General features: G+C 41.9%; 1 protein-coding gene across 1 annotated transcript; it reads right to left on the reverse strand.

Annotated features, from left to right (window-relative positions):
- Nucleotides 1-212: 212 nt before the first annotated feature.
- On the reverse strand, nucleotides 213-14,685 carry LOC306938120 (protein NLRC3-like; the record flags this gene model as incomplete). The annotated part of the gene is made up of 4 exons (XM_079522134.1): nucleotides 14,643-14,685; nucleotides 5,360-5,523; nucleotides 3,285-5,100; nucleotides 213-390 (listed from the first exon to the last, which is right to left on the reverse strand). Exons 3-4 carry the CDS (start codon nucleotides 5,027-5,029, stop codon nucleotides 213-215), a joined length of 1,923 nt encoding a protein of 640 aa, XP_079378260.1. The 5' UTR covers nucleotides 5,030-5,100; nucleotides 5,360-5,523; nucleotides 14,643-14,685.
- Between the last annotated feature and the right edge of the window lie 1,525 nt (nucleotides 14,686-16,210).

The following is a 16,210-nucleotide window of genomic DNA, read 5'->3' on the forward strand; positions in this document are numbered from 1 at the left end:
TGTTGGGTGAGTGATGACCAATCACTTCCTGACCCAGATTTTTCCTGCCCGTCTGTGGAATCGAACCGGCAACCTTTCGGCAACAAGGGCGCTCCTCTAAACCTTAGGCCACCGCTGCCCCAAGCTTATTAATATCAATATCAAGCTTATTAATACATTCTCAACACAGCATTCATATATCAAGTGATCAAAATAAATATGGTAAATGCATCTTACTTTAGAACTTCCAGTCTACAGTGTGGGCTCTTCAGTGAAGCACAGAGCTCCACTAGTCCTGAGTCCTGCAGGTCGTTTTCACTGAGGTCCAATTCTCTCAAATGGGAAGGATTAGAGCTGAGAGCTGAAGCCACAACTTCAACGTCTGTCTTTCTGAGGTCACAGCCAACAAGTCTGTAAATGCAGATTAAATAAGAGATTATAAAAACAAATTATACCTAGTTCACTGCCATGGAAGTTAACTGAAAACAAATCGATGTAGTTATCTAGATATGAAGAGTATTTAGAGGAGCAGAGTGTGGAATAGACCAGGGGTTCTCAACCTGGGGGTCACGACCCCTCAGGGGGTTGCAAATTTAATTTGGGGGGTCCCCAAATTATTAAAAAAACTTTTTTTCTTTTGCAACTAAATAGCTGGACAATGGAAATTTAGAGTTTACATACACAGTGCATGCATACACTTTCCTTAATGATTATATCTGGGTTTCAGTATTTATTTATGATGTATTTTCTCTATAATTAAGGTTATTGTAGCGGTCAATTTGTATTGTTGGTGGAGAGGGGGGCGGGGCGGGGCGGGGGTCACGACATGGCCAAAGCATTTCCGGGGCTCCCCAGACAAAAACGTTGAGAACCCCTGGAATAGACAACACCACTTGACAGCACAGAATAACAGAGGAAGAAAACAATATAGATATCAAAGCAGTAGAAGGTGTGAAATGAAGACTGAACGTTAGTTCGATTTCCCCCAATATTGTCAAAAAAATGTCATAACCTACAGTATGCTCTCAGATGTTTTATTTTTTAGTGGCCAAGAACATCGAAGTAACAGGTTGAAACCAAGGGGCCAGTGATGCTATTCAACGTTGAAGCTCTAGGTCCTAGTGGTAGGAGGAGGGACTACAGGCGGACCCGTGGATTCATGACCGGGAAACCCCGTGCAGCTGGGCTTTAACATTGAGCGCTCGGTTGCCCTACGTCACTCCGGACCTCGAAGTTGAGGTCCGGGGAGGGACTTCCGGCAGTCTTCCGGGTGCTTCAAAACGCCACTGAGCAACTTCCACTGACATGAATAGCTGGGGGGGCGGAGCTTCGCGCCAGTTCAGTCTCTATTATATATATACTCTATGGTTGAAACCAGTGTTTAAATCACTTATGAAGTTACTGTATACTGTGCCATGTTTTCACAATGTCAATCTTACGGAAGCAGTACCGTGCATGCAGACCAGTGTTGATTTAGTCGACTAAAACTAAGACGGAAAATGCTCGTCGACTACCTTTTTCCACTGACGAAAACTAAATGTAAACTAAATAAAAACTATAAGCTATGATGACTAAAACTAAGACTAAATATACTGACAATTCCGTCAACAAATAAAAACTAGACTAAAATGTTAGGAAGGGACTAATTAATTTCATTTTACAATTAGTTGCATGCTGAAAATAGCCGACGCGTTGTGAGCTTGTAGATCTGCTATTTTCAGCAAGTGTAAAATCAGTCATTACGACGACATCAAGGCCCGCCAAAATACATTTCGTTCATCAACTGTAAAACTTTAACTGTAAAATCTTAAGTTGTGGAGTAAAGTCCTTACTAGAGGCTTAGTAACTACTAGTTAGTTTGTAACTAGTGGCTTACTAAATTGTGTTGCACCACGACTGTTTAAGGCATAACATAACTAGTAGTGCCTAGACTGTTAAAATAATGTGTAGTCGCATAAAATGACGTCATAGCTCCCGGATCCAATGAAAACGAGCGGTTTCTACACTAGGAAGTAAACGTTATCTTGTCAATGTATGTATTTATCAGATGTTGATATTTTTTTATTTATCAGATATTGTTTACTTCAAAGATTGTTTGATATATTTACAGGTATGATAGTACATGTATTGTATTTAAATATCTTATATTGATTATTAAATGATCTATACATTTGTAAATTATTGACATCCATATGAATATATTTTACTGACTAAATGTTCTTTAAATGTATATCAATTAACAGTTCATTTGGAACAAACGGAATCTGTTAAATATGTCAACATCATCATAAATATCAAGCGGGTGTAGTGGGTCTCGCAAAACGCGTTGGCGAGGACGGGGTCTTTCCTTATATTGAATTAATGCGTCGATGAAATCAACCCGGTCAGCCATGATAACAAAGTTAGTAGACTGCTCCTAGGACTTAGTGCTGCCACATGGTTTGCGTAAATATTTAGTTGTTACTTAGAGATACGTTATAACTAATTTGTGTGGTGCAACAGCTTAAATTTTAGTAATGCATAAGTCTTGACGTAAAGGCCATTTACGCAATTACTAGGCTACGTTTGAACTTAGTGCGAGGTGGTGCAACCTCCTACTGGTGACTAAAATGTGACTAAAACTACATAATTCAAGAGACTATGACTAAAACTAAAATCTAAATTTGCTGCCAAAAACAACACTGATGCAGACAGGGTTGACATTGAAGCAGTACTGTGCATGCAGACAGGGTTGACATTGAAGCAGTACTGTGCATGCAGACAGGGTTGACATTGAAGCAGTACTGTGCATGCAGACAGGGTTGACATTGAAGCAGTACTGTGCATGCAGACAGACAGGGTTGACATTGAAGCAGTACTATGCATGCAGACGGGGTTGACATTGTAGCAGTACTAAGCATGCAGACAGGGTTGACATTGAAGCGGAACTGCACATGCAGACAGGGTTGACATTGGGAAAATATGGCACTGACTTCAGAAGCAATTTAAACGCTTGTTTCAACCTGTCACTTAGATGTTTTTGGCCGCTAAAAAATAGAGCCTGCTCTCAGATAGATGATGTGCGGAAAAACATAAATGCATTTTCAAAATCTGTTTACATTGAGGCGGACGGGAGGCAGACTTTTCACTTTATGTATTATCTGTTGCCTAGCAACCTAGCATCATTCATACTGGTTTTATCTGTTGCCTAGCAACCTAGCATCATTCATACGTTGGTGAAGAGCGCCATCTATCATAAACCACTGAAAGGATCATAGGACACAGTATTGCGTGCTTGGCAGTCAATCCATGTGTTAACTACTAACCGAGCCTTTCTGCAGTTCCTCACAGCTGGGACCAGTCTCCTTCGCCCCTCCTCTGATGTGTTGTATTTGTCCAGGTCCAACTCTTCCAGAACCTCCTCTGACATCTGCAGCATGACGGCCAGAGCTGAACACTGGGTCTCAGACAGTTTCTCTGTTCTGTTCTCTGACTTCAGGAACTGTTGGATCTCCTGATGTAGTGAGTGGTCGTTCATCTCCATCAGACAGTGGAAGATGTTGATACATCTGTCAGGAGAGACATCATCACGAGTTAACATCTCCTTCAGGTTCTGGATGGCTTTCTGGATCTCCTCTGGACTGTTCTCTGTCTGACCCAGCAGGCCTCCTAACAGACTCTGGTTGGACTCCAGTGAGAGGCCATGAAGGAAGCGGACAAAGAGGTCCAGGTGGCCATTTTTACTCTTCAGGGATTTTTCCATAGCAGCTTTCAGGAAGTCGGAGAGGGATCTGATACTGTAGTATTTATATCCCAGGAATGTCTTCAGTACCTTCATGTTCTTCTGTGTGAAACAGTGGAACAGGTAGACTGCAGCCAGAAACTCCTGGATGCTCAGATGAACAAAGCTGTAGACGGTTTTCTGGAACAGCACACTCTCTCTTTTGAAGATCTGCGTGCACACGCCTGAGTACAGCGAGGCGTCTTTCACATCAAGACCACACTCTTCCAGGTCTTCTTGGTAGAACATGAGGCTACTTTTCTTCAGGTGTTGAAATGCCAGCTTGCCCAGATTCAGAAGAACTTCCCTGTCAGTCTTTGTGAGCTGCTGTTGAGTCCCCTTTTTCTTTTTTTTCTTTTTCACATCATGAGTCTCATCATACTTCTGCTTCTTCCTGTTTGTCAGAACCAACAGGAATTGGCAGCACATCTCAGTCAGGGTCTTGGGCAGCTGTCCTATCGTGGTGTGTGTCCTCAACATGTCCAGCAGAACGGTAGCAATGATCCAACAGAAGAGTGGGATGTAACACATGATGTGGAGGCTCCTCGATGTCTTCAAGTGTGAGAGGACTCTGTCGGCCAGCTTCTCTTCACTGAATCTCTTCCTGAAGTACTTCTCCTTCTGGGGGTCTGTGAACCCTCGCACTTCTGTCACCATGTCAACACATGCAGGAGGGATCTGATTGGCTGCTGCTGGTCTGGTGGTTATCCAGAGGAGGGCTGAGGGGAGCAGATTCCTCTTGATGAGGTTTGTCAACAGATAATCCACCGATGATGTCACTGTGACATCAGAGATGATTTCATTTTTGTCGAAGTGCAATGGAAACCTGCTTTCATCGAGGCCATCAAAGATGAAGCAAACTTTCCAGGCAGCGAGCTGCTCTGCTGTGACCTTCTTTAATGTTGGGTGGAAATCATGGATCAGTTTGAGAAGGCTGTACTGCTCATCTCTGACCAAGTTCAGCTCCCGGAATGAAAAGAGAACCAGGAGATCTATATCTTGATTCTCCAAACCTCTTGCCCAGTCCAGAGCAAACTTGCGCACAGAGAATGTTTTTCCAATGCCAGCGATGCCTTCGGTCAGAACACTTGTGCTGGGTGTCTCTCTGCCAGGGAGGAGGATCTTAAAGATTGTACAGCAGTTGATTGGTTCGTCATGGAAGGTCTTCATGTTGGAAGCTGTCTCAAGCTGTATCACCTCATGTTGGCAATTAACCCCTTCACTCTCTCCCGCTGAGATGTAGAGCTCTGAGTAGGTGCTGGTGACGGAGGTTCCAGACTCTTCCGTCATGTCGTCTTTCACTTCATCAAGACTGTCCAAACTGACCTTATAATCGTTCAAATCATCCTGCAGACTGACATCTGAAATGAGAAGAAAATGTTTTAAACATTGAGGTTAATTTATAGCTTTACATGTTTACAGCACACATTACTAATTAATTACCCCCAGAAAATATGCTTTTTGATAAGCAACATTGCCAAAGGTAAGGTAAGATCAGCTGTTTTTGTCCAGGATTGATAATTGTTTAGCTTCATTATTTGCACTTAGATATAATTGATACACACCGATAATTTGAACATTTAGTCTGACTATGAATTTTCAATGAGTGCACATTCTTACTTTGTCCAGGTGTGGTTTGACTGGGTGTCTTCAGTCCAGGTGTGGTTTGACTGGGTGTCTTCAGTCCAGGTGTGGTTTGACTGGGTGTCTTCAGTCCAGGTGTGGTTTGACTGGGTGTCTTCAGTCCAGGTGTCTGATCAGCCTCAGTCACAACGCACCCCTCTCTGTGGACACGAATACATATAATAGTTATTCTAATATGTACATACACTGTGTGTGTGTGTGTGTGTGTGTGTGTGTGTGTGTGTGTGTGTGTGTGTGTGTGTGTGTGTGTGTGTGTGTGTGTGTGTGTGTGTGTGTGTGTGTGTGTGTGTGTGTGTGTGTGTGTGTGAGAGACCATATAGCTCCTTGTAAAACAATGTGATAAGAATGAAGGATAAGATATCAGCAGTTTACTGTAAACCATGTGACCACAGCAGAGGAAGATGGCAATTTGCTGCTTTCTGCTCTCTAGTTCTAGGCGATGCTTTCTGTACCCGTGATCTGTATCCTGAAGCACTTGTTGTAGAGTTTTCCAAGTTTGTGCATCCACTATTGTTTGTGTTCAAGAATTTCTTGTTAAATGTGAATGCAAATAAAGATGTTAAGATGTGTGTGTGTGTGTGTGTGTGTGTGTGTGTGTGTGTGTGTGTGTGTGTGTGTGTGTGTGTGTGTGTGTGCTCATATTTATGTATTCATGTCTGATATAAGTATATGTTCACATTGCATTGTGTTGGTACTTGGTATACAATAATAATATGTTGTTGTTGTTGTGTTGTGTATATTGTACATATCAGATTTTGTATTGACCTGTACTTTCTTTGAAATGTCCATTCTACAAACTGATAAGATTTTCAATCAATAATGGTTAGAGGAGTGCCCTTGTTGCCGAAAGGTTGCCGGTTCGATTCCCTGGACGGGCAGGAAAAATATGGGTTGTGAATAGGCATGTAACGCTACACTCAACTCACGATACGATACGTATCACGATATGAGGTTCACGATACCATTTTCTTTTAATGATTCATCTTCCCCCCAAGCTTTTTTCACAATTTTTATTTAACTACATTGCAAAAGTAGCATTACTTTTCATGTAAAATTACTTAATTTCTGTGCAACAACTGTAAACATGCTTTCATGTTTAAACCTAGCTCGAGTTAACATTTCTTCTTTTCTTTGATGGCATCTTAGGATAGATGTAGACCTATTTGACAGTGCAGAAACATAATTGCCTTCCTTGATGTATTATTGAGCATCAATAACGACCATCACCTGTGTCACATACACATACAGCTCCCCTATGCAGGCCTCTACTACTGAAAGTGACTGCATGGAGTCTGTCTCATTTCTCTCCAAAATATGATGGAATATGATTACAGCTCACATTTCATATCACACACTAGCCCCCCTAAAAAAAAAATCGATATTCATTTTTAATAAATCGATACATATCGTTGGGATATAATATATCAATATATAATATATCGTTACATGCCTAGTCGTGAAGTGATTGTCATCACTCACCCATCACCGCTGAAGTGCCCTTGAGCAAGGCACTGAACCCCCAACTGCTCCAGTGGAGCTGCTTAGTGGTTAACAGTATAAGACTGTGGTTGTACTGGTCAGTACAACAGTATAAGACTGTGGTTGTACTGGTCAGTACAACAGTATAAGACTGTGGTTGTACTGGTCAGTACAACAGTATAAGGTAAGGTGACATTCACACCAGAAAGCTTTGCTGCGATTAAAACGAATCCTGCTGCCCATTGTCAGAAAGTGCACTTTGTTTGGCAGGTGTGAAGGCTCATTCGAATCCTAATGCGTATCAAAGAACCGCATTCTACTCCGAGCAAAAACAGGGGTTTCGCTTCGCTTCCAATCGCACTTGATTACATTCGGTGCAGGTGTGAATGCAATCCACAGTAAATAAAGGAAATTAAGCAAACAATGTGGCGGGTGAGGAGCTGAACACAGTTGGAGACGGAGAAGGCATATTTTACGCAAAGGTGTCCCGTTACCGTGGATAGACGTGGTCGAATGAGGAGACTGAAGCCCTGATCGAAATGAGGATGAGTACATTAATCAATTGCTTAAGGAAACACATAAAAACACTGCAGTGTAGCCTACAGAATATTCTGTCTGTCTGTCTGTCTGTGCGTGCCGTAAACATGGAGTGCTGTCACTGTGTGTGTGGGGACTGGGTAGTAGGGACTTTCATCTCGATAAACTTGTAAACATTTTGCGCTGCTGTCTGTTATATCAGTGCGCTCAGCGCTGTGCCTCCATGCCCAAAAGAACAGTGCGTGGCTGCGTGCGTAGAGAGAGAGAGAGGGGGGGGGGGGGGGTGATAATTTTATCACCATGGATTTCACTGTGTAGGCTAGTTTATGAATGGAACACATTGATAAAGGTCCCCCCTGCTGCGTTTCCAATTGCTGCGGATGACAGTGTGAAGGAAAACCGCAGCAAATTAAATATGCAAGAATCCCAATTTCTCCGAAGTATTAGGTGAGAATGTGACCTAAGACTGTGGTTGTACTGGTCAGCTCCCAGGTTTTAATGTGTGTGTCTCTATGTGCAGGGCGTTGCTGAAAATGAGCACTTGTGCTCAGATACTATCCTGGGTAATTAAAGGATAAAGAAAACAGTTTATTACATAGACAGGACATCATGCACACAAGCAGTCAGTCTGTATCGTGCAGCTTCACCTCTGAACTCCACATTGTCTGGAGTCTGACTTCCTGTCTGAAAAGACCTTTATGGTTCAGATAAATGTGGTTCTATCTGATTGGTTTAACACCAGTTCAGATAAATGTGGTTCTATCTGATTGGTTTAACACCAGTTCAGATAAATGTGGTTCTATCTGATTGGTTTAACACCAGTTCAGATAAATGTGGTTCTATCTGATTGGTTTAACACCAGTTCAGATAAATGTGGTTCTATCTGATTGGTTTAACACCAGTTCAGATAAATGTGGTTCTATCGTATCTGATTGGTTTAACCCATTCTGGGCGGGAATCCCTTTTGGTGTTTAAAGCATTATGTTATACTTTAGCTATTGAAAAATAGCGGTGCCGCACTACGAGCTCATAGGTCTGCTATTTTAGAAAAATCGTGAAAATGTGGCGCAAATTTGGAATATATAGTTCATCGAGGCCTTTCGAGAACATTTAAGGGTGTGTTATTTAAATGACGGTCTGTTTCAGCTGCGACATTTATCAAAGATCCGAGCAAATGAACGCTAGGATCAGCTGTATAGGATCACTTGATAAATCTCACATGGACAATGGTGTACTGCCTTCAAAAAAATGAAGGCAGGATATACACTCCACTGACAAATGGAGTTAGTGAGTTGTGTCATAGTCAGTGTTGGGAAAGTTATTTTTTTTATACTAGTTCAGTTCACAGTTCAAAAATTTAAAAATGAACTAGTTCCGTTCATAGTTCATCATTCAAAATTTGGAACTAAAGTTCATCGTTCCAAAAAAGGAACTATTATAGTTATTTTTCGTTCTTTTCTTTTTTTCTTTTATTATTGCCACAGCCCATAGCCATATAAAACCACAGACTTTATTCCAAATGAAGTCCAAATCTTAAAAAACAACTTTGGGATTAATAAAGTGCCAACTTTTACAATATCTCCATTACCATTATCCAAATTAATTCCTTATCTTTTTTTTTTTTTTTAACATTTTACAAAAAATGCTCTTTTGCAATGTGAAATGCCACCGAATTCTTAATTATTTTCCATGTCTTTATGGGCACACTTGTGAAAGCTGCATGCTTTTATTGTGAAGGCAAAAGTTTCTGAATGTTCTCAGAGCCTGCATATCTCTGCATGCTGAAAATAGCTGATCTACAAGCTCACAACACGTTGTGAGCTTGTAGATCAGCTACTTTCGGAACACAGAACACAAGTACGACGAAGAATAAATCAGGCATCACTGCGCTTCACTCACTGTGGGAGAGAGATGTCTTTTGTTGTCTGTTTGTGGCGATATTATGGACACCAGGACACGTACCTCCTCGACGCAAAATTAACCAACTAAGCTATAGGAAGCTATTTTTCGTGGCACATTATGTTTAATTAAACATGAGTGGGCGATGCGCGCTCCAGCGACGGCTGAGAAAGATTAGTTAATTTGTGTCGGATAAGGACTTATTGGTTGGTTTTCCGCAAGATATTAAGGCATGTTTAGGGTGTTTTTTATCGCGGGGATTTTGCCTGGAAGGCTCTATGGAAACAGTCACTCTTGAACGAAGTTGAACGTGAGAAAGTGACGTTCACACACGCCAGAAATGCGTGTGTGAACGTATTCACACTGACGCGTTCACAATGACGTTCATCAAGCAGAAATACAGTACGTTCAGTTCACGTTCACCCGAAATATGAACGAGTTTATGAACGATCGTTCTTTGAACGCGGGTACAACACTGGTCATATACCAATTATTTGTTTACAAACATAAGTAGTGTGTATATTGTATAGTGTTATAGTGTGTATATTGTATAGTGTTATAGTGTGTATATTGTATAGTCTTATAGTGTGTATATTGTATACTGTTATAGTGTGTATATTGTATAGTGTTATAGTGTGTATATTGTATAGTCTTATAGTGTGTATATTGTATACTGTTATAGTGTGTATATTGTATAGTGTTATAGTGTGTATAGTGCGGATGTAAAGGGGCGCGGTTCTGCTGCTGACCCAGTGTCTCATCTGTCTGTCTCGTCTGCTGTTTTTTATGTATTTTATGTCGTCCTAAGCAATCGCACCCCAATTATCTTTGTGGCAAAATGAAGCTTAACGTCGGCATGATACTGTGCCTGGCTGTGTGCCTTCTCAGTTGTTTAATCACTGAAGTATGGAGTTTACACGGAAAAGTCGGCGTCCTCGCCTATACTCGCGATCAGCTGTTATCGCTCAGGCACCCAGGCAAACCAGGAGACGCTGTTTTGGATTCACTGGACAAGTATCCACAACTTAAAAATACCGGTACGCGAAAATGGAATAAAGATAAGAAACGAGGATCAAGGGGTGGAGTGAGAGCCAGATTAAGGAGGCGCGGCAGCAGACATCCTTTGCCGGTAATAACTTTTTCTAATGTCCGCTCTTTGAGCAACAAAATTAATGAACTGGTCGCTAAAGTTAAATACGACAACGAATTCAGACAGAGCAACCTCATCTGTTTTACAGAGAGTTGGTTGAAGGAGGAGATGTCAGACCCAAATCTGCCGGGTTACACAATAATACGGGCTGACAGAGACACTAATACGTCACGGAAATCTATTGGTGGTGGCTTGTGTGTCTATATTGACACACGCTGGGCTACCCAGTATACGGTCCGGGAACGCGTATGCACACATGACTATGAAATCCTGGTGGTCTCATTTCGTCCATTCTACCTCCCGAGAGAGTTTGGCCAGATTACAATCATACTGGCCTATGTACCTGGGCCGGATTTTGTGGGGGCTGCGGCCAGTATAGCCGAGTGCTACAACAACGCTCTGTCCCGCGCAGTTAACCAACCCGTTCTGCTGCTAGGGGACTTTAACTCTTGTGAACTGTCCGATCACCTGCCCACTCTACACAAGTACGTGGACTGTCCGACCCGCCTGGCACGCACCCTGGACAAGTGTTATGGCAACATACCAGACGCCTATAAATCCACCTGCAGGCCTGCCTTGGGGAAGTCTGACCATAATGTCATACACCTACTCCCACGCTACAGGGCTAAACTGAGACGGGAAAAAACAGTGACCAAGGAAATAGTGACCTGGACAGAGGACTGTAAGGAGGAAATGAGATGCGAGTTGGAAACGACTGACTGGCTATTTCTTAACTCATGTGACACCCCTCACGAACTGATTGACACGTTTACATCCTATCTGTTGTTTAATGAAAGTAAAATCATGCGAACTAAATCTGTCAAAATATTCCCTAATAACTTATGGATGTCTAGTGATCTGAAGGGTTGCATTCGTGAGAAGAAACATGCTTTTAAAAATGGTAATGTTGAGTTAGTTCGAGAAAAAAGATGTGAATTAAGATCTAAACTGAAACAAGCAAAAATAGATTACAAAGATAAAGTTGAGTACCAATACTTTGCAGGGAATGCCAAGAAAGCATGGGAAGGTTTAAATGTGATGATGGGCAGGGAAACTAAGCAAAAGCGTACCCCCCTGTCGCACCCCTCTCCATCTTTTGCTAACGATCTAAATATCTTTTTCAGCCGTTTTGATAAGAATGACTTCAGTGCTGAGCGTGATAGTGTGTGTATGTCCATTCCGGAGTATGTCCCTATCACACTCAGTGAAAATGAAATTGTAGCTAGCCTTTCCTGTATTAAGCCCAACTCGGCCCCTGGGCCTGATGGCCTTAGAGGTAGAGTGTTGAAAGAAAATGTTCATGAACTTAAAGGTATTGTGTTGATGCTATTCCAGTATTTGCTTGACTCTCTAACAATGCCCAATTTATGGAAAATATCTTGTATTGTGCCTCTCCCCAAGAAGCCTGGAGCCACTGAACTAAAAGACTTCAGGCCCATTGCTCTTACTTCCATTTTGGGAAAATGTTTTGAAAGAGTTATAAGCAGACAAATCACAGCGATGGTTTCTAACAGCTTAGATCATCTCCAATTTGCTTATAAAAGTCAGAGAGGAACTGATGATGCAACTATCAGCCTGTTTAACACCCTGTCAAAGCATCTCCAAGTCCCCTCCCACTTTGCCAGGGTCCTTTTTATTGATTTTACCTCTGCTTTCAACAGCATGCAGATACACACCCTTCTGCAGAGACTCATTGACATAGGGGTAAATGGAGGTATTATCCATCTTGTCAGAGACTTCCTCTCTGACCGTCCTCAACAGGTCCGTGTTAATGATACTCTGTCCGACATCACTGTGCTTAACACCGGTGCTCCACAGGGGACTATCTTATCCCCCTTACTTTTCTCCTTATATACAAATTAATTCCAGTTAGACCAGGATATGTTTCATTTGTTCAAATATGCGGATGATATGGCCCTGGTTGCCTTACTGAAGAAGGGGGACACAGCGGGGGAGGAAGCATACAGAGTACATGTGTCATCTCTTCAGAACTGGTGCGAGAAAAGCTCCTTAGGGATCAATGTGACAAAAACAAAATAACTTGTCATTCATGAAAAGGAACCTGTGCAGTCCATTACAATTGGTGGACAAATAGTGGAGATAGTAGACACTATTAAATACTTAGGCACATATATTGACAGCAAACTCAATTTCAGTGAAAATGCTGACCAGATTTTTAAAACTTGTAACCAACGCCTCCATCTACTACGCAAGCTCAACTCATTTGGAGTGAGTAAGCATATTATGGAGACGGTCTATAAAAACCTGATAGAGGGAATTTTGACTTTTAACATGGCTATGTGGTATGGAAATCTAAATGTTAAAGGAAGAGGCAAGCTGCAGCGAATAGTAAACCTAGCATCAAAAATCATTGGGAAGAGACAGCAACAAATAGGCTGTATCTACAAGGAGGTACTTCGTAGAAAAGCTATCAAGATAGCAAACGACCCCTCTCATCCACTCTGCAGGGAGTTCGAGCTACTTCCCTCTGGTAGACGGTACAAAGTGCCAAGAGCTAACCGTAACATTTTTAAAAATTCCTTCATACCAAATGCCATTGAGGCACTAAATGATACCATGTCTCGCTAGATTTGTTTGTTTTTTCAATGTATTTGCCACTGTTGTCCTGCACTTTTTGTTTTGCCATGAGAAAATAATTGTGTTACGTGTTGTTGCTGTTGTTGTAACTGTTTGTTTTTTACTGTTGAGACCGAAGACAAATTTCCATACGTGGACAAATAAATGAAACTAACTAACTAACTAACTAACTAACATTTACATTGTTCCACGCCCCATTTCACACCATAAAAGCCGTCAAGCATGACTCAGCAGACAGCAGTCAAAAAACTATAGGCCTTACAGTGCAAACGAGTCCTCCTGACGGTGTGGAAGCAACAAAATAATTATATTTTCCAAATTAAAATAAAAATGATTGCTGGAAAGAAATCACTGACACGGTCAGTGCTGTGCAGATATATATAAAAAGACATCCGATATTTATTTTTTTAATCAGAGCTGCATTGATTAATTAGTGGAATTCCGTCTTTTAGATTAATATCATCTCACTGTCATCTGTCTGAAAGCCATGTGGAGAATGGATTTGTTCTGATCATGGACACGTAGGCCTATAGCTATAATTAAAATGTCAACCATACGGCGGGTAGCCTATATCCTCTTTGTCAGATGTATAAGTGCAGGTTCATTTCATGATGTCGTCATATTAAAATGATCCGCGGGACATTTGGCTTTAGTTGGCACCAAACTTGATTGATCTCATGATGAGATCAATGTAGTAGCCTACAGCCTACACAGCTACAGTTGCCCATATTATAATGAATTAAGGTGAGCTGGCTTAAAACTATGACTGGCCGAATGACGCGCCGTTATATTAATTTTACGATGTGAATTTCACCCAGATTGGACTTGGTTCAGCGGCAGCATGCTGCTGTCCGTCCTTCCGTCCGTCCGTCCGTCCGTCCCCCCCCCCCACACACACACACACACACCGACAGTCATAACTGACTCAGAGCAGAGGAGCCCCGTAACAAAACAATTTAAATAGTCCTACTGCAGGCATTACTACACTAAACAACGTTGGATTTGTACAGTGCAGATAAGTGCATGTTCTTATTATAATTGTGAGTTTGTTTTCTAACATGCAGCGCGAGTCCGCGATAGCCGATCTACAAGCTCACAACGCGTTGCACTGCGAGTAGAAGGCTGCTGAGAGTGAGCCGAATGCTAGAAATATCCTAATAAATAAATAAAAAGGTGTCGGTCTTCGGCCGCGGGGGCAGTTTCTGTATAGGACTATAGGCTAACTTGACCAATGCCTCTCGGCTTTTATATAGGCTATTTTTTTTTATGTGCTGACCAATATTGGGGACACACCCTACATATTTTATTTGAGGTCTGGCAACTATTAATTGATTCAGCATGAAGACTAAAGCCTTCTGAATAAATATACGCATGCCTAGATCGCGAGTACACTACCCTCTGAGCTGACGTGGAACTGAGCGGAGTTTACGACCAACGGACGTCAACGTCAAGTTCATGGCCATGGCCATGAATTCCCACGTAATTTGGGAATCCTCGTAAATGCCCGTACGCTCACGCTCCGCTGCACGATATGAGCGTAAACGCTGTTGTGAATGAGGTCCATAGGGTATATATTGTACAGGAGGATTGACATACTGTGTGTGTGGAGGTCCAGGTTCATTACTGAAGTTAGGAGGTATTCCCATAGACCAGTCACTCTTCACAGACAGAAGGCTGGGTGTTGGAGACCCTGGTCTGTGGCTTCTGGAATAATAGAAACGAAGAAGACAATTTATTCAATATGTGTACAATATGTGAATTAACGTAAGGAGCGTCATTTTTTATTTCGTTATTAATAAAAAACAGAAGTCCCAGAAAAGGCGCGCTGTTATTGGCCAGTAGTCACTTTTGTGAGTTCAAAATGTATATTGCTAGCTGTTTCTGACACAGTAAGTCGAAGGAGTGTTTTTCGTGCAAAACTAATGCTTGGAATGGATTCAGAATCATGAAAACCCCCTAGTTTGACCCCTAGTGTGGCCATAGACCCCCTAGTTTGTCCATAGCCACTTGCCCAAATATGCCCTAATGTGTTGACCTCATCACATTTATGATGACGGCTATGGCCATTTTTAGCCCAAGGAGCACGTATAAAAAGACATTTTATATTGTTATAGTGTGTATATTGTATAGTGTTATAGTTTGTATAGTGTATCTCATCATGACTCAGAGCAGAGGAGCCCCGTAACAAAACAATTTAAATAGGCCTACTGCAGGCATTACTACACTAAACAACGTTGGATTTGTACAGTGCAGATAAGTGCATGTTCTTATTATAATTGTGAGTTTGTTTTCTAACATGCAGCGCGAGTCCGCGATAGCCGATCTACAAGCTCACAACGCGTTGCACTGCGAGTAGAAGGCTGCTGAGAGTGAGCCGAATGTTAGAAATATCCTAATAAATAAATAAAAAGGTGTCGGTCTTCGGCCGCGGGGGCAGTTTCTTTATAGGACTATAGGCTAACTTGACCAATGCCTCTCGGCTTTTATATAGGCTATCATTTTTTTATGTGCTGACCAATATTGGGGACACACCCTACATATTTTATTTGAGGTCTGGCAACTATTAATTGATTCAGCATGAAGACTAAAGCCTTCTGAATAAATATACGCATGCCTTGATCGCGAGTACACTACCCTCTGAGCTGACGTGGAACTGAGCGGAGTTTACGACCAACGGACATCAACGTCAAGTTCATGGCCATGGCCATGAATTCCCACGTAATGTGGGAATCCTCGTAAATGCCCGTATACGCTCACGCTCCGCTGCACGATATGAGCGTAAACGCTGTTGTGAATGAGGTCCATAGGGTGTATATTGTACAGGAGGATTGACATACTGTGTGTGTGGAGGTCCAGGTTCATTACTGAAGTTAGGAGGTATTCCCATAGACCAGTCACTCTTCACAGACAGAAGGCTGGGTGTTGGAGACCCTGGTCTGTGGCTTCTGGAATAATAGAAACGAAGAAGACAATTTATTCAATATGTGTACAATATGTGAATTAACGTAAGGAGCGTCATTTTTTATTTCATTATTAATAAAAACAGAAGTCCCGGAAAAGACGCGCTGATATTGGCCAGTAGTCACTTGTGAGTTCAAAATTGATATTGCTTATGGAAAGCTGTTTCTGACACACTAAGTCCAAGGAGTGTTTTTCATGCAAAA

This window comes from Electrona antarctica, assembly GCF_951216825.1.
Source record: "Electrona antarctica genome assembly, chromosome: 15".
Taxonomy (NCBI): domain Eukaryota; kingdom Metazoa; phylum Chordata; class Actinopteri; order Myctophiformes; family Myctophidae; genus Electrona; species Electrona antarctica.